Consider the following 25,947-nt stretch of genomic DNA (forward strand, 5'->3'; position numbering starts at 1 on the left):
TGAGTCTGGGTTTGGCGGTTGCCAGGAGAACAGTACTTGCCTAACTGCATTGTGCCAAGTGTAAAGTTTGGTGGAGGGGTTGGTGTGTGTTTTTTTTTATATCTTTTTTTTTTTCTGTTCTTCAGAGGTTGGGCTTTTTCCCTTAGTTCCAGTGAAAGGAACTCTGAATGCTTCAGCATACCAAGACATTTTGGTCAATTTCATACTCCCCTACTTTGTGGGAACAGTTTAGGGGTGGTCCCTTCCTGTTCCAACATGAGTGCACCAGTGCACAAAGCAATGTCCAAAAAGATATGGATGAGCGAGTTTGTTGTGGAGGAACTTGACTGGCCTGTACAGAGTCCTGACCTCAACTCAATAGAACACCTTTGGGATGAATTAGAGCGGAGACTGAGATCCAGGCTTTCTCGTGCAACATAAGTGCCTGAACTCACAAAAACTCTCCTAGAAGAATGGTCAAAAATTCCCATAAACACACTCCTTAACCTTGTGGAAAGTCTTACCAGAAGAGTCGTATTATATACTTCCCATATTAAATCCTACACATTAAGAATTGGATGTCATTAAAGTTCATGTGCATGTAAAGGCAGGTGTCCCAAAACTTTTGGTTTGTGTATGATCAATTCAGTTAATTGAATGCATAAGTCCTTGTTCAGCAAACTAATTAGTTCCTGATGTCCACTCGTTTTGCTTCTGTCTGCAGCGTCAGGAGAAGCATGCGGAAGAGCGTCAGTCAGAGAATACTCGACTTGCCGAAGCTGAGGCTCTGCTCCAGACATTGGCACGTAAAACTGAGGTGTGACATTCAAATTTAAACCAGGAACACACAAGGTGGTTTATATCAGCATTGCAGGATTTCGTTTTTATTCTGAACCACAGGCCCAAAGTTACACTGAACTTGCACAAAGCACACATTTTTTGAGTGCGAGATGATGACCTTTGATTCAATAGGCAACAGAATGGTGAATTTTGTTTATTTTGTTTTTTATTTTTTATTTAATATGTTCAATATAGGAGCTACAGAGAAAACAAGAGCCCACATTTAGAAAGATTCCTGAAGCTGAGGCGCTCACCCCTGATCCTCACAGGTTATCTTCTTCAATCTAATTTAATCATTGAAAGACATCACTGTTGACTGTTTAAAGTAATATTCCAGGTACTTCATGTAAGCTGATGTAGATGTGTCTGTTTCTCTTTAGCGAGGAGGATGAGAGCAGCTCCAGCGAGGTTTTACTGGCAGAGGTGAGGCGGCTTGAGGACGCTTTGGAGCTCATCAGAGATGATCTGCAGGGGCTGATGGGATGCAAAGACAAATGTGAACAGCTGGCCTCCTTTTCAAGCTCAGTAAGTGCTCTGTGCCCTCTGTTGTCATATATAGTGTTTGCAGTGTTCATACCTGACATTTGAACTCCCTTATAACACAAGAAACCCTAATTAAACACCTGAACCAGCTTCTAATCAAGGTCTTTATGATTACTAGAAGCTTCCAGGTAGGTGTTTTCGAGCTGGTTATAGCTACAACAGAACTGAGGCCATTTACGCAACACTGAACTAAAAATGTTAAACTTTTTATGCGCCTTTATCTGTTCATTTACATGACATGGCCTAAAAACAAAAATTTTTGAAAATGGGTTTCAAAGTACACGTTTTTGAAAACAAATCGGTTTTGTCTTTATGTAAACGTCAAAAATTTAGGAAAATTATTAAATAACGCGCATGCATATAAACCACGTTCGCTTTATAGGCACGTAGTGTTTCTTTATGACACAGCCATCTAGCCTGTTATGCATAACAGCATTTTTAGATGTTTTTTTGGAGCTGTTATTGCCTATTCAAAAACTTTATTAAAAAAAATATATAATTTCATATAACAATATATTCAAATAAAATGTATTGCATCACATTTGCTTTGCAATAGTGTTATCTGACATTTCAAAGAATAACTTTTTTTTTTTTTGACCACTATAAAATTAATGACAACTAAACAAATATTCAAATATTCCAAAATCAAGATCAGTCTGAACAGTCATACATGGTGTCATAACTCCTGAATCTTTTCTCTTGTAGGTGTCCGAGCAGGTGGAAAGGGAACTCAAGTCTCTGTTTTATGGCAGTGACAGAGCAGCAGAGCTGGAGCTTCCTGAATCTCTCCTGCAGTGGCTCTCTGATCACTTCGTGAGCACCACAGAACTGCAGGCTTCACTCAGTGTATTGGAGAGCAGCATTCTGGGTAACCTGTCCCTTCAGGTAGAGGAAGGCCAGTCGCCTTCTAGAGAGACAATCACCAAGACTGTACTACAAGCCACAGGGGAGGCAGGCCTCTCAGAGGAAGTAAGCTTTAGAGAACTTGTCTTTTGAGAAAGCTAAATAATAAGTAACCCATTATAGTCAGATGCATGTAATGCTGCCTTTTGCATTTTGGTGATTTTTTTTTTTTTTTTTTTTCTTCTCCACAGCACGTACAGTTGATTGTCAACAATGCAATGAAGCTCTACTCTGAAGACCGCACTGGTTTGGTGGACTATGCATTGGAATCTGGAGGTATATAATGATGTTAACTGTGGATGGATTTTAAATAATTTTTAAGTGTTTGTTTTGCTTATTTGAGGATTGTGCAAAACAGAATTAGAGATTTCATGCATTCCCTGTTGCAATATTTGTGGATGTTAGATGAGTCCTGAATGACCTTCTATGCCCTATGGACTTAAAGGGGGGGTGAAACACTCAGTTTCAGTCAATCTCATGTCAATCTTGAGTACCTATAGAGTAGTACTGCATCCTTCATATCTCAAAAAAGACTTTAGTTTTATTATACTTATAAAAGAAATATAGGCTGTACCGAGTCTTTCCGGAAAAAACAGAGCGCCTGGAGGCGTATCGTGTGGGCGGAGCTAAAGAATGACAAGCGCGCACAAAGCGGTGACGTCCTCAAGCGTGGAGAAGAAAACGTTACTCTAATAAACCATGGCTATCAATCAGATTCAACTAATTCATATATGATCCAGAATCAGATCCAGAGGCTGAAATAAATTGAACAGGAGAAGCAACACGTCCGTCTCTGTGGTATGTACTGTATTTAGTGCCCTGTCAACATTTGTGTGTTTACTCTTGGTATATGATGACATAATTTGGTTTATGGACTATTGTATGCGACTAAACCTTAGCAGTAGAAAGGAAAACAGTTTTGCACGTCAGGCTAGTGTGACGTTATACATAGAACAACAATGGAGTCCGTTAGCGCATTTGAATGAAGAAGCACGCTTTGTGAGAATGTCCCCTAGGTTTATGTTTGGGTGGTTTTACAATAAACTGACTGACACCTTTATTGGTCAGCTAAGCGAATGTATTTAAACACACACCATAGATCGCATGCTCCATTGAACTAACATTATACACGATTGTGTTGTTTGTGAAACTGATGTTTACTTATGCGACGCTGGCCAACAACAGCAGTTTTACTCGCCGCCTGTTTCCAAAGCAGAGAAGAGAAGAGCCATATGGCCCATACAAGGACATTCCACTCTGTCGACGTCAAGCCGACCCATACTCGAAAAAAACTCTCTGAAACTTGTGAGAAACCGCAAAGAGTATTTTTGACACAGAAATACTCCATCAAACGTCCAACTTAGTTTTTGAAACTTTGTCTATGTTTAGGATGGGAATCCAAGTCTTTAACAGTGTAAAAAGCTCAGTATGCATGAAACATTTCACCCCCCCTTTAAACTACATACTGTGTAATTATTATCAGGTGGAGAAATTTTAGAAGGGTATTTTTTTCTACCAATCTACACTTCCTTGTACTACATAAGGAGAGACGTAACTAATGACTGTATATGTTTTTTTCCCTATTTAAATGCAATAAAAACATGCTGCAAATTGTATTTCAAAGATGTGTAGGGTGTCACACTTGTAGTTCGGTTCTTTTTTTCGTTTTGGTCCAGACCAAAAAAGAAAATGACACATTTAGTCCTGTTTGTTTTTAACTGCTGTTCTGAATACCGTTATATTCAAAGGATTTGTTTCAAACGGGGGAATGCATGTAATGCAACCATGTCATGTTTAGGGGAAGTCAATGTCCCTACAATAACAGACGGGTGTGCATCTTTAAATGATTAATTAAAGAGCATTGTGGAACTTTACTGCAACAATGGAGCCGCAAACTTCACATACTTTTGAAAATCCAGTGTTTAGTTGATCCTGGTTAGCGCTTATTGTCACAGTTGTAAACACAATGGCGTTCTTCTTCCACGAGAAGGTTTGGCGTCACAGCATTTTATTTCCAGGTGAATTGTTAAAGAACGCAACACACGTCTCGTGGACATCCTGTAGAATTCAGATGACGCCTTTAAACTCCTGAAGTGTTTCCAGAAAAGTGTGCCATATGCATCAGACGTACAGCCAACGGTCCGTGGGCATGATGTCTGAGGCTAAGACCAGCCTAAAAATGACATACTCTGCATTTCTTTTTGTTTGTAGGAGGCAGCATCATAAGCACTCGTTGTTCAGAGTCATTCAACACCAAAACGGCACTGCTGAGTCTGTTTGGCCTCCCGCTGTGGTACTTCTCTCAGTCACCACGTGTAGTCATACAGGTCTGAAACCTTTGAAAATTCTGATTTCATGTGCATTCATTTGTACAGTCAAGCTTTGATTTTCAATGGACACTTTCCCTTCTGTCTTTATCAATGTTTCTCTTCATCCATTTGTCCCTACAGCCAGACGTGCATCCTGGGAACTGCTGGGCATTTAAAGGTTCATCTGGTTATCTGGTTATCGGCTTGTCAATGAAGATTGTGCCTACAGCCTTTTCTCTGGATCACGTGCCCAAATCCCTGTCGCCCACTGGCAACATTAGCAGTGCCCCACGAGACTTCAATGTATTTGTAAGTACCTTTGGAATTCAAACCATATCAGGGTTTCTACATCTTTCCAATAAATATTCTGAATTAATATTTTTTTTTTCTTAAATGTCAAATAAAATGTACAATAGAGCAAAACTAGAACTATTGGTCAATTGTTAAGAATTAATAAATATATATATATATATATATATATATATATATATATATATATATATATATATATATATATATATATATATATATATATATATATATATATATATATATAAATTATAATAAAATTCTATAATTATAAATTCTAATCAATTTCTAGATTCATTTCCCAAATCTAGAAGAATTTTTAAAATTCCTTGATATTTCCTGGTTTTCATAGTGCTGGGTAGATTACATACAAATTGCAATCCATTTCTGAATACTAATTACATTATAAAAATTGTAGTTGATAATGCCATATATTACATTATACATTGTATATCTAACTATTACATTTTATCTAACTAATATAATATATAACATGTGTATGTGTATATGTATGTATGTGTGTAAATATTTATATATTTATATATATCATAACAAACATTTTTTTATTGATTAAAAAATAGAAAAAGTGCTATTTTTATAGTGCAATAAAACATTGTTACCAATTTAGAATTGGTAATCTCGCCTTAAAAGTTGGTGATCTGTGTGTGCAATTCCACAACTTTTAAAAAGAAAATTTTAAACAATAAAAAAATCAATATAGGGAGAATCAATTGATTCTGAATAATGTATTGCCATTTTTTTTAATCAAGTAATCATATATATTCAATAAAGTAACTGTATTCTGATTGAGTATTTTAAAATGTAGTATAATCTAATTGCAAGTATTTACATAGTTGGATCTGATGACTCAATCCAGATTACATATCAGTTGCTACCCAGCACTGAATAACTTCTTTCAACATATTAGATACAACATACTAGAAAAAAAGGATGACTTCTTTTAACTTGGGCCAAAGAAACATGTTTTCTCTGTGTTCTGTTAAAGGGTCTTGATGATGAGCAGCAGGTAGAGGGGCAGTTGTTGGGACAGTTTGTCTATGAAGATGATGGAGATTCTCTACAGACCTTCTTGGTCTCTGTAAGTATCTCACAATTTCCTGTTTATTTTAATCATTTAATCAGCCTTTTGCTAAATAAAATTAAATCAAGGCATAACTGATTGGCTGGTGGATTTATTTATTTGGCAAAAAAAATCATAAGTATACATTTGAAAAAAAAGATGGAGAGAGTTGCTTTAAAAGAATAGCTCACCCAAAAATGGTAATATCCCATAATTTACTCAACCTCAGCCATCCTAGGTGTATATGACTTTCTTCTTTTAGGTGAACAAAGTTATTTTAAATATCATGGCTCGTTCCAACTTTGTAATGTCATTGAATAGCACCAGAGTTTTTGAAGCTCCAAAGATTGCATTCATCCATCATAAAAGTAATCCATACAGCTCTATCGGGTTAAAAGAAAAGCCGTCTGAAGCAAAGCAATGGCTTTTTGTAAGAAATATCCATATTTACAACTTTATAAAATATAATCACTGGCTTCTGGCAACTGCGTACGTGTGATCACGAGAGAGTTGTGTGGTTGTTGCAAGAGGCGTCTATTCCCACATAAGCTTAAAGCAGGGCTATTCAAATCTTACCCTGGAGGGCCAATGCACTGCAGAGTTTAGCTCCAACCCTGATCAAACACACTCACCTGTGATTTTCTAATGATCCTGAAGACATTGATTAGCATTTTCAGGTGTGTTTTATCAGGGTTGGAGCTAAACTCTGCACCGCATTGGCCCTCCAGGGTAAGATTTGAATAGCCCTGGCTTAAAGGGTTAGTTCACCCAAATGAAATGAATGTCATTAATGACTCACCCTAATGTCGTTCCACATCTGTAAGACCTCCGTTCATCTTCGTAACACAGTTTAAGATATAATGACATCAATTTAATTTTTGGGTGAACTAACCCTTTAAGCTATGCCTTCACACTGTGAGCCGGGTCAGGCCAATGGTTACACTGGAGCTGTATGGATTACTTTTATGATGGATGGATGCATGCACTTTTTGGAGCTTCAAAATCCAGATCACTATTCAATACCATTGCAAAGCTGAGAAGTGCCAGGATATTACTTAATATGACTCTGGCTAAAAGAAGTAACTTGTATACTCATATTTTAAGCTTTAATTTAACCACTTCTTGTGGTGAGATGGTGTTTATTTGTAATCTTTTTATTTTTGTGGGGATGACTCTTGCCTAAATTTGTAATTCTGCACCTCTGTCTTCAAGGAGGAGGTGACACGAGCTTTTCAGATCATTGAGATGAGAGTGCTGTCTAACTGGGGTCATCCTGAATACACTTGCTTGTACCGTTTCCGGGTACATGGAAAGCTTGTTGATGAATGACTTGAAAGCACTTGAGACATTATGAACTCCTGACAATTTGTCACATATGCACTCAAAAGAAGTGGAATGGGTCACTTGAGAAACGAATAATGTGCCATAGCGCTACACTGTTAATATATGATTGCATGCTGGTACATGTACTGCTAGCCCTCAAAGCCAGACTCAGCACTTGCAATCTTGTCTCATTCTGATGCATCACACTGTTTCCACTGTTTCTTTTTTTAAATTATTATTATTATTAATATCTGTTAATTACAGCAAAAAATTAATGACAAAATTCTACAAACAAACCGGTGAAGAATGGGTTTTAGACAACATGTACATTTTGTTAGTAAGTTCTTCAGTTTTTTTGCTGCTTTTTGTTTTCTTTTTGTTTTGTTTTCTGGCTGGATATGTGCTTTATTTAAAAATGGCTAGAGATAAATAACTATTTATTTTTGTGTATTTAAGTTGATATAGATGAGTTTGGGTTGAGTCTTTTTGTAAATGCTTTTCATGATCTTTATGCAAAGGATTTTGTAATTGCCATGTGATCTTCATAGGTTGGATTTTCAAATAAAAATCTATTTTTTTTATTATTTTAAAAAAGGATTGGGTGCATTTATTATTGTGGATAAGGTGGAGCAGTCATTTGACAAATGGGGGAAAATAGTAAACAGCCTTATTAGAGTGATGTTTTAACTTCACTGTAATCTGATCAACAAAAGATTATTTTTGATTGTGTGCTGCATTTTGTATTTTTAACCAATGAAATGCTCTAAACAGTAGACATGAACTAGGGATTTGGAATGGATAGAAACTGAGACTTTCTAATGATGTTCTACATCATAAATGAAACCTTTTCTTAATCTTCCATTAAATCTATTCCAAAATCCTGGCAGAAACTATCATTTATTAATGCAATTTGTTAGTTGACTGAAAGTCTAATATATCATATTTGATGTGTGAATTTCTAAGACATTTAAATGATCAGTATAATTAAAACTTTACTGAAAAACCTGTTGTACACAATCTACTACATGTCTTCTGTCACCTGATTGATAGTTTTTATATATTTTTTAGTAAGTAAAATGCCTTTTAGTATAATATAAAGTCTATCTTTAGGTTGTGGCTTTTTGCAGGGAAAAACAAGAATACATTTTATACATTTCAAGATGAAGATTTACTGGATTAAAGCAACTATGGTTTACTTGATTACTAATACACAAAAATATAAAATTTATTTTACATTTCAAATATGATGCATCAAGTTTTTTTTGGAACATTCATTTATCATTTATCATTGTATTACATTATATATTTTGCCCCTGCCACAGAGCTGAGATTATATTAAAAATCTTATATAATCTCTCAACATATATTTAGGTAACTCAATAAGGTTTCATTAGTTAACATGATACTAATATTGAACTGCATTTTCTACAGCATTTAATATTAATTTCAACATCGAATGCATTATTAAATCAAATGTTGTATTTGTTAGCATTTAATACACTGAGCAAGCATGAACAAACGGTGAACAACTGTATTTTTATTAACTAACATTAACCAAGATGAACAAATACAGTAACACATGTATGGCATTGGTTAGTATGTTAGTTTATAAATTAATGTTAATGAAACATAGTAAAGTGTTACCGATATTTATAAGCATTTCATGTATGCTGATATATTATAAAAAATCTTTGGCAATATAAAGCACCATAATTTCTCTGAATAAAAGTTTTTCTCTTCTCGAATGTAAACACCATATTCTCCTACATAATACTATATGAGCCATAAAAGCCTGATGTATCAAATTATACAAATCAAAAAATATATTGCAACCTTTTTATATACGTTTTATCTAAAGGTTCATAAACTTCCATAAACTTATTGGCAAGCTAAAACTAGTTAAAAAGTTTAAAAATCTAATTCAACATGATTCAAACATTTTTCTAATTCAAGCCATTAAAGTTTTGATAATATTTGAAAATGCAATCCTGCTGACCTAGAACTATCTAGTTTAGGTGACCAAAATGTGGTCGTTGAGATGTAAAATGTTACCAACAAGTAAAAAAATCACTAGCAATAGTTCTATTTTTTCTTAGAGTTACTTCAGTGATTTAGCATTAAGCATGATCAATAGGCTATGTTTTAAAATGTTGATCATTGTACATCATGACATATAAGAACAGAAATAGATCCGGGAAAGATCCGCTCCAGTCCTTTAGGAGGCAGCAGAGAGTGTGTTAATTGTTCGGGACGGGACGGGATATGTGTGTGTGCAGACCGGGATCTGAGATTTTAGGGTGGTGGCTGTTTGTTTAACTGGAGCAGCAACAACAGCAGCAGCAAATGCGCTGGAATGCGGTCGGCTAGCTAACTTTATTCCGTCGAGTTTAAGTGAAATTTCACGTTATCATTCAACTTTTGTCGACTCCGCTCTTGTTTTGTGCGTGTTGAATTTTGAGGACGGGTTATCCCGGGCAGAGCAGCTTTTATTGATTCATTCACAGATAAAGCTAGCGGGATAGCGCGCTAAGTGAACACAGATGCAGGCCATAAAGTGTGTGGTCGTCGGGGACGGGTGAGTTGACCCCTATTTTAAGTATTTATGTTTGTTGTGGAATAAAGTTTTGCCCTTACCAGCCGTTTCTTGGCTTGCTCTCTTGTGTTTTGAGGTTGGGTAACTTGAGGGCCTTTGATTTGGGAACTTTTGTGCGTCTTTGTAGCTCACAGATATTTTAAAAGTGCATTTACCAATTTATTTTGTGGCAGCAAATGAATGCTTATGAAAATGCTTATGAATGACTCTAGACTTGATTTAAACTGGAGTCGAATTGTTTTATCAGAGTTTTTCATTGTTGCTAAACTAACGTTAGCCCTTCCCTGGGTTTCCTTTAAATGTTACGTCATACAGTAAACTTGAGCAAATGCTGTCTGGAAGTATGGGAGTGCTGCAGTGATTCATGAAGTCAACCAAACCCACTTTTATTATTCGTATGAGTAACAATGTTATGTTTGTTTAAAATTAGTCAATTGTAATATAATTCATTTTAATATGGAAATAAGTCATTGTTCAGCTGAAAAGCAATTGTAGGACATTACATCAGTTTATTGCATCACAGATGTATGAGTGAAATGAGATGTTTGTTTTTTTTCCCTCACAGGGCTGTGGGAAAAACATGCCTTCTGATCAGCTACACCACCAATGCTTTTCCTGGGGAGTACATTCCCACTGTGTAAGCTGACCTCGCTCTGAGTTTCCTAAAGGGACAGCTCAGCTAAATAGGAAAATTATCATTTACTCTCCATTTGGTTACTCGCCGTCATTTATATTTGAGATGGTTTTGGACCCAATTTGTTACATGGACAAACTAGTTTCTTTAAGGGTGTGTTAGTACTTGTAGTTTGGTCCGCACTAAAGAACAAAACATGTAGTCTTGGTCTTAGTGTTCACACTGGCATTTTTAACAGCGAACCTAAAGTTACCGAACCAAAGGCATAGGGAGACGGCCACAACCTGATTGGTTGGCTTTTAGGACGTAGGAGCTTGCTTACCGAACATTCAAAACAATGCTGTGTGCTGGATTAAACGCGATCATTTTATGCGTGTACATATGGCATTATTTTTACAAGCTGAGAACTCACGAAGAGCTCATAAAATGTTTAAAACAGCACCAGGATTTCCTCTGTTGTATGCAGAAACGAAGATCTGCTGCAAAAGAGACAGCAGTTCCATTGTCTGTACCGACTAATAGGCAACTCGGGTCCTTTGATGAGAAGAACCTAGGTATGCTTTTTGTGTGGATTTTTTTTTCTATCGGTTTCGAAACATGCTCGTGGGACCAAATATTGATGAGGCACTTTACATCCTCGTTGCTCCACGTTTGCCCTCTAACGTTAACGCTACTCATTTTGGCGTCACATCTTGTGACATTACGTCCTGTTTTTCGTTCGTTTACATATCTTTGGTCCGTGTTGCGTTCATATATCAATCGAACCGCACCAGAGTTTGTTTGAAAGCGGACTGAGACCCATCTTTTTAGCGGTCTCGGCCTGTTTGTTTGGTGCGCACCAGGGTTCGGATGGCAGCGTTCAGGTATGTTCAAATGAACCGCACTAACCAAACAGCCGCACCAGGGTTCATTTTAATCGAACCAAACATGACCAGTGTGAACACACCCTAAAACAAATGTTCTTTGAATTTTTGTCTTTGTGTTGGGCTGTTTCAGTCATGCTGGTTTGAATTGGAACAAGTTTTTATTTTGGGATGAACTTTCCCTTTAAAGTCAAATGCATAATTTTCTGGTTTTATTTGAAAACCATGTTGTAAAATCTATGGAAGTATGTTTGCTCCACAGAAAAAGCGATTTTTAAGATAATTGACTTATGTCTCAATTTCGAGTTTACATCTCGCGATTCTGCAGTTGAGTGTCTCGCAATTTTGACTAAATTTCTCAGAATACTGATTTACTATTTATAAAGTCCAATTCTGAGTTTATATCTCGCAACTGACTTTATAACATTTAATTCTGACTTTATAACACAATTGCAACTTTATATCATGTAATTATGACTTTATAACTCAAAATTCTTTTTTCAGTCAGAATTGCGAGATGTAAACTCGCAATTGCTTTGGAAAAAAGTTTACATGCAATTACCTTTTTAATTTTTTATTCTGTGATGGAAACAAGCTTCCATAGTAAATGGCCCCTTACACAAGTATTAAATATAATTATGGTTTTAAATTTTTAATCTAATTTATATTATAATAACTAAATGCGTATATTATTTTCAATAGTTAATATTACAATGCTATACATTAGTATAATTCATTTTTTTGTTTTTGATTCCAACATTTACTTTCTAAATCCACTTTCCTGGTCTTATTGTGGCAGCTATTCTAAGTTTAAAAAAAGGCTTATCTTTAATCTTTCATCAATGTAATAACTAGCTACAAGTGCTTTTTGAATCGTTTTTTAACTCCTCCCCTTCCTACCTGGTAATCACTTCCCACTGGATAAAATAATTTCTCATGTCAGATTTCCCATTAATTTAATATTTGTATTGTCTCTGAACCAATGCTGTTAACTTTCATTTAGGTTTGATAATTATTCTGCCAATGTGATGGTCGATGGAAAGCCGGTGAACCTGGGATTGTGGGATACAGCAGGGCAGGAGGATTACGACAGGCTTCGACCACTTTCTTACCCTCAGACGGTAAAGTCCTAATAATGGAGTTAAAATGGATGTATCACGATATTTGAGTTTTTTTCGTAGATAATGTTTATTTGAGTGGACCCATTATTTAGATAATTCTATTACAGCAAAGCGAGAGTTTTCGACTAGAGTTTTTGCCTTAAGTCTTGACACCAGGAAGGATCTCAGCTAGTTTGATGATATGAAAAGTGTAATAAACACTAAGCCATAGGATGGTGAACTGTGTAAAAATAGCCCATGTCTTGATTCCTGGCAGGCTAAAGTGTTTTCTTATTTGCTGCTCAGAGCATTAATGACAGCTCTGTGTTGCCGTTGTCTTTCTTACTAAGGCCATGAGAGTGAATGGCTCAATTGTTTGTCGTTTAGGCACAAACCTCACTGTGTTTTTGAGAAACAAGTGGAGTCAATTTACAGATCATTAATGCAACAGTCTAGTCAATTCTGTGTTTTACAGATAGACAGATCATTCTAAAAGAAAATATTTGAACATTAGATGGTATGAAAGGTTTTTGTCTGATTTTTTTCATTTCTTATAGGATGTATTCCTGATCTGTTTCTCTCTGGTGAGTCCAGCCTCGTTTGAGAACGTCCGTGCCAAGGTAAGCAGGCCCTCAGATATTTTGTTGTTTTGAGTCGATGTAGACTACTTCTGAAATTCACAATTAATGCAAAAGAGGAAGAAGCTCTAAGAATAGTCTGTCTGGCCTGGCCGATTGAGCAAATGTGGTTTCAAAGCCTCAAAATAGCATGTTGATGCTGTAATGAAGCAAACAGAATTTCCTTTTAATTTGCTGTGTCTGCTAAATTTCCATTTCAAAGGAACAAGTGACATTTGCCATTGTTGGTAGAGAGGATGTTGTGGTGCTTATCCACTGGTAAAACATAGGTTTGTTAATGGCACACCATCATGCTATTAGTATTTCTAGAGTATAGTATATGTGTATTGTGCAAATTTTCTCTGCCCATGAATGAGTTGCATTCAATGGAAGATCAACATGTCTTTTGTGATTTCTTCAACAGTGGTATCCAGAGGTCAGACATCATTGCCCCAACACTCCCATAATTCTTGTTGGGACTAAGCTTGATCTGAGAGATGACAAGGACACCATTGAAAAGTTGAAAGAGAAGAAGCTCACTCCCATCACCTACCCTCAAGGCCTCGCTATGGCCAAAGAAATAGGTCAGCACTTCAGTATTACTACACTGGCCTTTAAATGCATTTTTGAGTTGTCTTTACACGTTTGTTAGGGCTGGGTTAGTCTAGACCTTCAGACTGACGGCAGAAGGTCTGGACTCCATCGCAACTTTCATTGTTAAGTCACCTTTATTTATATAGTGCTTTTTACAATGCTGTTTGTTTCAAAGCGGCTTCACAGTGTTAAACAGGAAAATAATGCAACAGAATTTGATTCGGCTGTACAGCCACTCTGGAGAAAACAGTAGTCAAGTTATCCATTGGTTAAAGGCTGCCCAGGAGCACATTTGACTGACATGTAACGCAACCAATCACAGTTTTTGTTCCGCGTCAAGTATAGAGCCATGAAAATGTAAAGTCGATGTCCCTGCAATAACAGACTGGCGAGCGTCTATAAATTGATTCAGAAATGTTGTTCAACTTACTGCAACAATGGAGCCGTGAACTTCACAAACTTTTTTAAATCCAGCGTTTATTTGATCCAGGTAACCGCTCATTGTTACCATTGTAAACACAGCAGCGTTCTTCTTCCATGAGGGGGTTTTCACAGCATTTGTTTCCAGGCGGACCGTTAAAGAACGCAAAACGCGTGTCTCGCAGACATCCTGTAGAATTCAACCAATCAGATGACGACTTTGAAACTCCTGAAGTGTTTCCAGAAAAGTGTGCCATATGCATCAGCCAGTGGCCCGGGGGTGAGACTAGGGCTGGGTTGACAGTGAATCATCAGTGAATCAATTTTATTTAATCTTCATTTTGATAAAGAACCAATATCGATCTTTTAGTCTATGCTGCTTTCAGTTGACTTCATGTAACTAAACATTATTTGTAGTGTGTCTACCGTCCAGTAATCGCAATAAGCTTTGTGCTCGGAATGTTCAGATCTAATCTGACTTCTGATTTGTAGTGTTTGACTGATCCTAGTTTCTCCCTCCATTTTTTTCACCTGATGAAGTTTTGGTTCATTTGCCACCATTGCCTTTTGTGCCTTTGGCTTGCTTAGTTGGGAACACTAAATATTAGTGATCGCCCGATAGATCTGATTCCCGATATTTAAGCATTTTCCTATAATCGGGTATCGGTTTTGTAATATCAGATTTCCCAATAAATGGTGCCATCTTGTGGACATTTTGAGAATTGCATACAAGCGCGCCAGCGTCTGAGGGCAGATGAGTCAACAGCGGTGTTCAAAGGTAAAATAACCTGCATCCCTTAATTAATAAACTTTGTTTAACATAACAGTAATGCACAATTGAGATGATATTGTGTATTTTTGTAGTTTAAACTTGCGGCTAAGTAGAGACAAACTCACTGACGGGAGTCATCAGGTAATCCGTCATGTCACAATACAGACGTAACTTCAAATGAATTAAATAAAACAGCCATGAATGAGAGCATGTTGGAAATAAAAGTGCCAAACTTATTTCTCTTTCTTACGCTAAGTCGCGTTAAGCCGTTCTCTCACCGAGTTGTTGCTCCAGCATATTGGCTAGTCAGCATATGTAAACAAGACCGATTTGTTTAAAACTCCTCAAATTATATTAACGTCTGCTATATAACATTTATATAATAAACATCTAATTAATTACAGCTCCGTGAAAATGAATTATGCCTATCTCCGCAAAAGTAAGTAAAACGAAGAGATGAAAACAGCCCTCTGTCATGAGCATTTCATAGACTGACACAAACATTAATTGATACCGTTCTAGATGAGATTGATAGCCTGACAAGTCAGACCCACATCAAGATGTTTGGTCTGGAAACTCACCATAGACAGGGCTCAATCCGAGGGGCGGGATAAACGGTTGTCTTTCAAACTCCCTCTGCACGCGATAGGATAGCGCTACAACCAACCAGAGCAACGAAGGTGAAGCAGAGCTCGTTGACAGATTCAACTTTTGGCGTATCAGGGCGGCAAAACTCAGAACACATCTTCCCTTCTTAAGAATGACTTCAGTGACGTTCATTTTCTCAGAGAAGTCGCGGTCAAAGCTGATTCGAAAGACCGCCGTTCGGCAGTTTCTGTGTTTACTAGAAGCACGCACAACTCGGCTGTCATTATATGAAGCCCCGCCCACCAGTTGATAGACTCAACTCTCATTTATGTTCTCCATTTGAAAACATTAGACTATATAAATGTATTTTACCTGTTGTTAATATGGCTGTATTTATAAATAAAAAGGTGAAACGGCATTAATGATTTGCACTCTATTTAAAAAATGCACACTTTTTCAGACTATTTATTGATGTAAATGTATTTTGTTCTATATGTAAGGGAGTGAAACTGCAAAAATTAAATAAAAACCTCAGTTCAGTGTTGTTGCTGTAATTGTATAAAACCGAAATAACACAAACGAATATCGGTTCTATATATTGTTTATCGGCACGCAAACATGCAAATAATCTGTATCGGTTATAAAAAAATCAATATTGGTCGATCACTACTGAATATTCAACTATATCACTGACACACTAAGCTGTCTCATTTCATTTAATTTCGAAAGATACGTCCTCCAGTGGACACATCCTGTGAAGGATGCAGTATGTGGACTGTCCTCAATCAGAATTAAATGAGACTTCCTTTGAAGGACACGCAGGAAGGAAGTATCACGTTGCTCTCACGCCACTTTTATGAATCTAAATTATTTATAACTTGAAAATGAGTCTCATGTTTCTTGTCTTGACAGCAATGTACTGTCAAGACAAGAAAACGTTTAAAAAGCACCAAACACGTGTAATCCTGTTTACTATGACTAGCTTGCATGTATATCTGGCGGTGGTGCCATTTTTTCAAATAATATAAAAACAAATATGACTATTGTTAACGCAGATGCAAAGAATTGTGGGATATCTGCAGCAGCGAAGGATACACATCAGAATTCCTGTAAAAGGACGATGCATTCGAAGGTTGCACTTGGAGTGTCCTAATCACTTTTTCGGAAATGAGACCGCCTTACAACACATGCAGCCTTTGAATGCGACCTCCGGAGGACGCAGCCTTCCGAAATGAGACGCAGCTTGTATAGTTATTTAACTAAGCTGGATGACAGCAGTTTTCTCCAGAGCAACTATACAGCTGAATCAAATTGTGTATGTATATATGTGTGTGTATATATTAGGGATGTGCATTTCAAGCAAAAATAATATTCGATGATCGCTGGGAATTATTCGAATATTATTCGAAAATCGCACCCCTCCCCCGCATGCACGCAAACTGGCATAGGTATATCGTTAAATAAAAGCCTTTGGTCAATTAAACGCCGGATAGTGGCGTGGTCAGCACAAACAAATAAAGGCCGGGGGAAAATGTGTGTATAATCTCCTAAATGCCTTTCATTTAATGGGCACTCAAGTTCATCGTGTAGGCTACAGTATGGTTGTGCCGTGAAGGCTGACCAACATCACGCAATCATCCTGATGCCACGCGCCCGTTCTTGCGAGTGCGACACATACTAATTCTATATAGTCTCTTATATAGTTAACCTAAAAACTTTGTAGGGATGGCTCTGTAAATTAAATTGAGAATATAACTGATGCATTTATGCCATTTTAAATAGGTTAAACGATGAGAGATGAGATCTGTGAAAATACCGTGTCAGGCAGGCTACACAAATATTGATCTTCTCGTCTTTTTTATACGTCTTAAACACTATTCGCACGGGATTAGTATTATCTAGGGACCTCTGTGATTTAGAAATTACTCCCCCACATCTGAGTTTTGCGTGGCGCGCATTCGCACGGGATAAGCCTGTGATTTTACTCGAATTTACTGACTTATTACCCGGATATGATGTCAAGACTTCGTTATAGATATAGCTGTATGAAATCATTAAACAGGCATCGATTTCGTTTTGATTATTTTATAGTAATAAATAAACATAATTTCGTTTTTTATTTATTACGCAAAACTCAGATGTGGGGAATTAGCCTAATTTCAGAGGTCCCTAGATAATACTAATCCCGTGCGAATAGTGCTATAGCCTCTGCATTTAACTTAAAAAATATTTTATTTTGTACACAGAACAAACAAAATAGAATAGGCTTCAAAATAAACTATGTTGATGAAATATTGTAAATTGGTCATGAACTAGCTACACGTTAATAAAAATAGGCAAAATCAAAAATGAATAGGCCCTATCTCCGAGAAAAGTGCGTGCAACCTATTGGAAGCACGGGTGAGTAATTAGTTTGGTCAGAAAAATAACTAAATTATAGTTAAAAAAAACTTAGTTAAAAAAATTATGTAAAGCGACATATAAAGTGCATAAACTCTTCTTACGTGGAAGGAAGCTTTTTTCCCTCACGTGATAGCCTTTAGAAAGCGCGGAGTCATTAATTGGGTTAAAAAAATAACGAAATTATATATATTTTTTAATAGAAAATAATATTTATGTAAAGAAATATATTAAATTAAAAAGTGCTTAAAAGTACACTACTCTTAATGGAAGGAAGCTTTTTCTCTCACGTGCAACCTAAAGCACTGAGTAGGCTAATTAGTTGGGTTAGTAAAATAACGAAATTACAGTTTAAGGATAAAAAATATTTATGTAAAGAGATATAGTAAAATAAAAAGTGTTTAAAAGTGCACAACTATTCTCAAGTGGAAGGAACCTTTTTCCCTCATGCGCAATATAGAAAGCGCAGATGCATCATTAGTTGGGTTGGAAAAATAACGAGATCAGTTTTTTTAAAGTAGACAATAATATTTTTGTAAAGAGATGGCCTATATTAAAATAAAAAGTGCTTAAAAATAGGCTATACAACTCTTAAGTGGAAGAAGGCTTTTTTCCCCTCAAGTGCAACCAGGCTGTAGAAAGCTGAGTCTGGTTCGGCTAAAATAACCTCACGTGCAACCTATATAAAAAATTAAGCGAGGAATAAGCATTTTACATTTTTCTCAATGCTTGTTACCGATTAGGCTACAGTAATTCTGACCGAAATTGCTTTGTCGACTTTCTAGCTTGGGTGATATGTTTGCATGTTTCGAAAAAAAAAAAAAAAAAAATCAATGATAGATATCTGTCCACTGGAACGTTATCGCTTTTATTCGCTATTAATTTAAAACGGTTTAAAGGCTACATATATGAAGAAAGAGAGGGAGAGAGACCAATGGTGACTGTTTAATTCATTATATAGTTAACAATTAATTCACTGTAATGTGGATAAACGCGCTGTCCATGAATCTGTCGTCAGTGCCATTTTTTCAACTATCCCTAACTGACTGTGCAGCTCCCTTACGGTCATCAAAAAGTTTCTCCAGTCTGACAGTGATCGTCTTTCTAGACGGGACAGTAAACTCGGGTTCTACAAACTCCATCAGACTTCTAAAACCCTCTCCTTCTACAAAGCTGATCGGAAGCATATCTTTAACGATCATCTTCGTGATGAGGGCCGTTGTTTGCTCTGCCCGTCTAGCATCCGACTTGGTTGATCGGATCATAAAACACTGATCCCTGCTGACCTGTGGATGGACCGGATTTTGCTCTCAGATGACTGTGCATTGTAGTGGTTGACCTATGATAAGCAAGCATCGCATGGCAGAGTTTGCACTGCACTTCTTTTTCATTAATTTTATTATAAGAACTCCACACAGAACTCTTATTCGACATCGTGACTCTAAGTAGTGTGCATGATGATGTATTATTTTTTTGTTGTGTGAAAACTGATTGACAGCTTTTACGTGCGGTTTTGACAGCGCGCGCCACCCGCTGGTTACATTAACACGTCACCACCGCATCAGCGCAGCAAACCTGGATTTTTTTTTTAGACGACAATCGCACAGCCTATTCGATATTCTATAGTTAAATCAACTAATCGAATATTCGAAAATCGTGACTCATCCCTAGTATATATATTATATATATATAATACTTGACTTGCAATCACAGGGCTCCAGACTGCCACCAGATGCATTTTGCTACCAAAATTTGTGCAACTGAATTTTACATCCAGTAGCACGTGCAACCAGTGCATTTGGGCGTCTTTATTCATTATCTCACTCTAACTAAATGCTCTCTAGAATCCTATATTTGCTGACGTTACACACGAGATCTATTTAACCAATACTGGCACTTTTTGTTTTATGTTTTACAGTTTTTATAGAAGTACATGAGACAAACATAATGAAGTAATTTTATTTAGGAAACCTAAACATACATAAACATACATAATACAAACACAAAACCAGTGCTTATACTTAGTAATCAATTAACCATCAGCCTGCATTATTACGCTGGTTTCATTACAATGGTGAAGTGTACATTTCTTTGTTTGCTGCAAATATGCCAAACTACACAAGCCAATCTCTACCTGTTCACTATCAGTATTGTTCAATAACTGGTTCATTATGTTAACCTCACGATGTACCAGTTCATTCAATTCGTTCATGAATAAGATATCTTTTTCAGACTCAAGTATTCGTTCACTGAATTTAACAAATCACATGCTCCATCACATCTCATACTCAATGCTATTGGCTTGAGATTTTGTCCCCCTATACTCTGGAAATTAGCATGATGATTTATGGTGAGCCCCTGAATTTTCTGGTTGTGTTGGGGGCCACTGTGCTCCTAGTGAAAAACGTTAGTCTCTAGAGCAAGGTTATTATAGTTTTGCTTTTTTAAATTAGTTTTTATTTTATCGTTTTCAATTTTGCTACAAATTTAAGTTTAGTTTTAGTTAGTTTTATAATTGGTTTTGCTAGTTATAGTTTAGTTTTTATTTTGCAAATACATTTCTATTTAGTTTTTATTTATTTAGTTTTAGTAATTATAGTTTCGCAGAGTTACCAGAAAGAAGTGTAGAGACCAAATCAAGGTTTTTAATTTCAGAGTTTAGAGTTTTTAAGTGAAATAACTTGATAAAAGAGCATTATTGTTTTAACCCAGGACAGTCCAGCAAAATTGTTTAATGGAGAGGGGTCTTACAAAACATGAATAAAGTTGGGTCTTCACTTTTAAGCAAAAAAGCTTAAAGGGGTACTTTAGCGCTGGGAAGATGAAGCTGTATTTAAACTGGGTCATTAATGTAGTAGAAATACGAAATTATTTTTGAATTTGGTGCTTTCTAGACTGAGAAAAGACAGAAAATGTATTTTTGTCTCATATGGATGAAAGACTACAATTCCCCAAATGCTTCGCTGCCCTGTGAGGCCATTCCCAAAGCCACCGCTACTGGATTACAGTGACTGAGTTCAGAAATTACAATTAAATACTGAACGTGTGTGTTCATATAACGGCCGAGTTGCCGCGTGAGCCTCACAGCACTAACTCAGATTAGGAGTCAGATTACATTTAACGTCATAAATGAGCTAATGAGGTCTCGTGATGAGAGCTGAGGTAATCGCGACCACATTCGCGTCATACATTCACAACGCGTTTTCAGTTCATGCCTTTGGAAGCTTAACTTTCATAGAAATTAATTTGAGAAGTTAAAACACTTACATTGCTTAGCATCCGTTTAAATTAATGCCTGTAGCTGAGCTGTGCTGTAAGTGTGATCTCCATCCCCCATGCACGAGTTGAAAACATGCGGAAATGGCTCCCTCTGCTGGCTGTAGTCTTTAGCCTCTGGGCAAACATTCCTCTCGTGACGCAAATATCGTCAATTTGCGTGTCGAGGGGAATTTTTCCAGAAATAAAATGCATAAATCTCTCGTCTCAAGGGGATATAAGAGGGGGGAGCACGATCATTTGAATATACTCCAGGGTTTCTACTGATACAAAGCCATATGCTAATCGCTGAAGTAACCCTTTAAGTCAAACTATGACCTATACAAACAACGATCTGAGATTAAAAATATTTTGATATAAAAAAAAAATTATATTTGATATTTGACATGCATAACACCAAATAAATGCAATGTAAAATATAAAAGTAAAAATAAATTCCAGACAACTCATTCATATTAAAGATGAAATATTGTTAAACAATTAAAAGCTTATTTTAATTTATTCAGTAGGACAATGTAGGCTAACAGTGTGACCACAACTAGTCATCTGAATACAGCCAACACACACTGTTGTGTGCCAAACTGCCAAACCGTAGCTGACTGGATCTACTTTTTCTTTTGTTTTACCCACAGGAGCTGTGAAGTACCTGGAGTGCTCAGCCTTAACGCAGCGCGGCCTTAAGACGGTGTTCGATGAAGCCATCCGTGCGGTCCTGTGCCCGCCTCCGGTGAAGAAGAGAAAGAGGAAGTGTTATATCCTCTGAACTGACTGCACACACAGAAACTGCTGCAATCTGAGCTCACCTGAGAGGAGAACAATGGAGGCAGGGATGATGGGAAGTGTGTGTTGGGGAAGAAGAAAAGTCTGCACAGTGTATGCATACAGATATTTCTCTCTCTTGCATTGTAATTAGATTTACGCCACTAATTAGCTGATAAGACGCCAGAGTATTCGCTTCTGAGAGATGGGAGCAGCATTCATAGTTGCTTCCCCTCGTACACTAAGAAATTCCTGCTGCCTTCTAATGATGTTCTTTATTTCCCTCTCGTTTTGATAAGAAACTAAATACTCCTTTCAGTTTCTCCATCTTTGTGAGCCCATATCTTTTTTGTTTACAATCTGCATTTTTGTAGAAAATGAATTATTGCCAAAAGTTAAACCAAGTCATGGATTTCAATTCACAATGCTTACACTAACAATCTTGTTTTTTTCCTAAAGGGAGGGGGGGTTTAATCATGTGTACTTGTAAGAGTCAGAGATTGCAGTAATATTGAAGGAACTATTTTACTAGAGGACAGCTGAAGAAAACGCTTTATTGTTTCTTGTGTTATGGTTCCCATGTTGGAGAGTTTATTTTGTTTAACTGAATAAGAAACAAACCTAGTTAAAATGCATTTAATAATGCCGTTTTGTCAGCATATAGCATATTTTCACTACTGTATCTGCATATTCCAAAGGGCAGATCTCATGTTTAACCTCTCTGTATTTTAGTCAGTCTGTTGGAGGAGTCTGGCAGTGTTTTATCCATTTTACAGTCCCAGTATTGTGTTTAGACTACAGATATTCCAGTGCCTAGTATCAGACCAGGATTTTGTTTGAAAGATCAGCATGTCAGAAGTTTCTATATCCTAGACACTGTCATGCGGTTCTTATCCTCTAAAGATCCCCATGAACACTGCTACTGCTAAATGTAGTGGTTACTTGAACAGTAATTCAACTTATTTGTTGTTAGGCTACAGACATCAAGTATTAAAATTATAATTGGTTTTGGTTCAAAAGAAAATGGTTGTAATGGTTCTGTTTCTAACAATGGCAGTCTAAATGCTTAATCATACTGTCTCCTCTAAAACTGCAATGTATTAACTTTTATGTCTGAAATAGAAATCCAATCTAAAAACATTTGTCTTTGTCATTTGTTTTCCATGTCTGCTGAAATCATTAGTTTATCCACATAACACTCGTAAGTAATCGGGCACAATGCAGCAAGTAATTTGTCTAGGTTGTGCCTGGATGAGGACTGCACAATATTATTTTTTAGTGTGTAAAATAAATTAAAAACTGATAATGATATAACCTATGTTTTACTTTTTTATGGGAAAAGAATGCATCATTACAACTTCTGAAAGTGAACAGCAATGTTTAAGGATTACATAAAATGTAATATCACACATCTGACAATGTCATTTTAACATTAATGTGAAAAAAAAAATGAAATTAAATGAAATGCCAAAACCTCTTTGCTCAACTTGGTAATATATAATGTCATCCTCTAATGTCATCCATCCCTAAAGGGGTCCCATAATGCCCCTTTTTACAAGACGTCCCCAGAGTGTATTTAAAGTTTTAGCTCAAAATACCCCACAGATCATTTTTTTATAGCATGTTAACGTTGACATTTTGAGGCTGACCAAATGCTGTTTTCGTTCCCCTTTAAATGCAAATGAGCTAGTGCTCCCTCCCTTTCTAGAAGAGGGTGGAGCTTCAAGAGCTTGTGTTAGCAGTCCATTTTAATCGATTTTCATTTTTACAAATGATTGCGATTCTTAAATCCCAAGAATCGATTAGTCTATCCTGTTTTCAGTTGATGAATGAAAGGAACATTGTGCCGTGCCTCTCCCATCCAATAAATTGCGATAATCTTTGTGCTTTGTTACTATTGCCATGAAAAAACATAAATACCTTTTTGGTGCAGTCTGCACATACAAATGTATGAAATTAGCATTTGTACCTTCTGCCCATTCTGACCAGGTATGTGTTGGTGCCCTGGGCCTGCAGGGTCATGGGCCCTGGGTTACAGCCCAAAACACGCACCACACTCCATGACAGCTGCTCAATACGAGGAATAACAGCGGACATTTTCTACAAGACTAAGTTACTCAGACTTTATATAACCCCTGAAAAAGCTCTTGCGACAAATCAGACTGATAGCACATTAGACAGAAACTTCCTGTATTCAAGTCTGTGTTCTGCTAAGGGGTTATTCCTCAAAATACAATTACATCATCATAAAAACAAATATGCTTTTATTGTAATATTTGTCGATTATGTTTGATTGAGTGGTCTGTTATACTTTATAATAAATTGTATATCCCACTTTGCTATAATCTGTATAATCTGCAGCTCCGCTAACTCCCGTTTAAGCAGCTGTAAATGTAAAAAATAACAGGCTTATATCCCTATAAATAATAAAAAGTAATGAACAGTTTGTACAAAAGTACAACAGAGATGTATGTGTATGAATTAAACATGGTAAGTTATTCTTTTTATTTGTATTGCAAGTTTAGTTTTAATCCAATGAAGCAGCCTATTATGTCTCCCATCATTCACAGACTACGGTCTATTGTCAAGTCATTTATTCGTGAGTAACCTTGAGTACAGAGGCATCGACCTAGGGGCGGCAGTGGTTCATGTAGGTTGTCTACAAACCAGAAGGTTGGTGGTTCAATCCCCAGCTCCACCTGACCAAATGTCGAGGTGTCCATGAGCAAGATCTAAAAAAGGGACAACTGGAGCAGAAGCCGTAAGTCTATTCTCTTCAGGGAGCACCTGCACCCAACAACATCCCAGAGAAGAAAAAGCTTAACATTTCTGAGCCACTGAGGCAGCCTCCAGTCTATTCTCTAAAGGGTGCATGTCTCTGTTGCACACAGGATTCTCAGGGTGTCCCTGACAAGATCCCAGAGATGAAAACTCTGAAAATCCCTGAGTTGCTGAAGAAGGAGCAGCTGCAGCAGAATCCTCAAACCTTGTCCTTACAAGTAGCACCCATGTCTACCAAGTCCCCACTGGACACACCTTTACCCAACAGTTCCCGAAGGGTGCACCTGTGCATGTCAGGACCCCACAGGAAGGAGCAGTATCAACCAGGTCTTCACAGCCAATGGATGTGCCCTCCAAGTCAGCTGCATTGCCTGCCCGGAAAATATTGAGAGACTCATAAATGGGCTCTACTACATTACATTTACATTTATGCATTTGGCAGACGCTTTTATCCAAAGCGACTTACATTGCATTCAAGGTACACATTTTACATTATTGTCAGTTCTTGCTTTCCCTGGGAATCGAACCCATGACCTTGGCGTTGCTAGTGCCACGCTCTACAGGAAAGCCTAAAAACAACTAAAACAACTCTTCTTCCTCTCAACATGGCCTTTGTTTGTGGCAGTGTTTATGTAAATTTCATGTGATGTCACTAACCTATGAATAAGCTTATGGTCCCTACCAGCCATCTGTTGTAGTCCTTAAAAAAGTGATTTCTTTAAAAGAAAATATCTCCCTTTGCTTTGAACTTTGAGCGTTGTAACTGATGCAGATATTGTTTATTCTCAAACAGCAGCAAATGTAACATCAAACATTGCATAGGCTTCACATGAATTAAATATACATGGATTCATATTAAAGCTACAAAAGTTCCTCAGTCAAAAGCAGAGATTTTTCTCCTTTAGAGTTACAGTCGTGTGCCCAGTCTATGCGTCGACATTTCGCAACCTTTTGAAGTAGACAAAAACCGCTGCGTAACACATATCACAATACATAAATTTGCGATATTGTGCAGCCGTAACCTGGTTAGGATATGGTGTTGGCTATACCTCAAATTGTTTAAAAAAATTGATAATTGCTAATAGCGTGCCCTCATGTTTTCTTAGAATAATAAGGCTGTGTCCTATGCCAACTAAATATAGTAGGTGAAAAACAGTATGTACGCCAAGTAGTAAGACAGAATTCAATAGTACTCAGTGAAAACTACCCGGATGACCTATTACTGCCAGTGAAATTCTGAAGTGTGTATTCTATGGTCACTTT

General features: G+C 36.9%; 2 protein-coding genes across 7 annotated transcripts in view; both read left to right on the forward strand.

Annotated features, from left to right (window-relative positions):
• Nucleotides 1–7,897, forward strand: part of sun1a (Sad1 and UNC84 domain containing 1a) — a 42,496-nt gene extending 34,599 nt beyond the window's left edge. For 3 of the 6 annotated variants that reach the window (XM_067429957.1, XM_067429958.1, XM_067429959.1), the window contains 9 exons: nt 704–796; nt 1,015–1,088; nt 1,200–1,344; nt 2,068–2,331; nt 2,457–2,541; nt 4,477–4,592; nt 4,716–4,883; nt 5,890–5,982; nt 7,177–7,896. In XM_067429957.1, coding sequence (XP_067286058.1) covers nt 704–796; nt 1,015–1,088; nt 1,200–1,344; nt 2,068–2,331; nt 2,457–2,541; nt 4,477–4,592; nt 4,716–4,883; nt 5,890–5,982; nt 7,177–7,293 — 1,155 coding nt within the window. In that variant the 3' untranslated portion in view covers nt 7,294–7,896. Of the gene's footprint in view, nt 1–703; nt 797–1,014; nt 1,089–1,199; nt 1,345–2,067; nt 2,332–2,456; nt 2,542–4,476; nt 4,593–4,715; nt 4,884–5,889; nt 5,983–7,176 lie in introns of all 6 variants that reach the window. The other 3 variants (XM_067429955.1, XM_067429956.1, XM_067429960.1) reach the window with 2 other exon arrangements.
• A 1,646-nt stretch (nt 7,898–9,543) lies between these two features.
• Nucleotides 9,544–23,043, forward strand: rac1a (Rac family small GTPase 1a). The gene is made up of 6 exons (XM_067430727.1): nt 9,544–9,862; nt 10,446–10,517; nt 12,381–12,498; nt 13,035–13,097; nt 13,519–13,678; nt 21,777–23,043. The coding sequence occupies exons 1-6, from the start codon at nt 9,828–9,830 to the stop codon at nt 21,905–21,907; spliced, it is 579 nt and encodes a 192-aa protein (XP_067286828.1). The 5' UTR covers nt 9,544–9,827; the 3' UTR covers nt 21,908–23,043.
• Nucleotides 23,044–25,947: the final 2,904 nt, after the last annotated feature.

This window comes from Pseudorasbora parva, chromosome 21, assembly GCF_024679245.1.
Source record: "Pseudorasbora parva isolate DD20220531a chromosome 21, ASM2467924v1, whole genome shotgun sequence".
NCBI classification, from domain to species: Eukaryota; Metazoa; Chordata; class Actinopteri; order Cypriniformes; family Gobionidae; genus Pseudorasbora; species Pseudorasbora parva.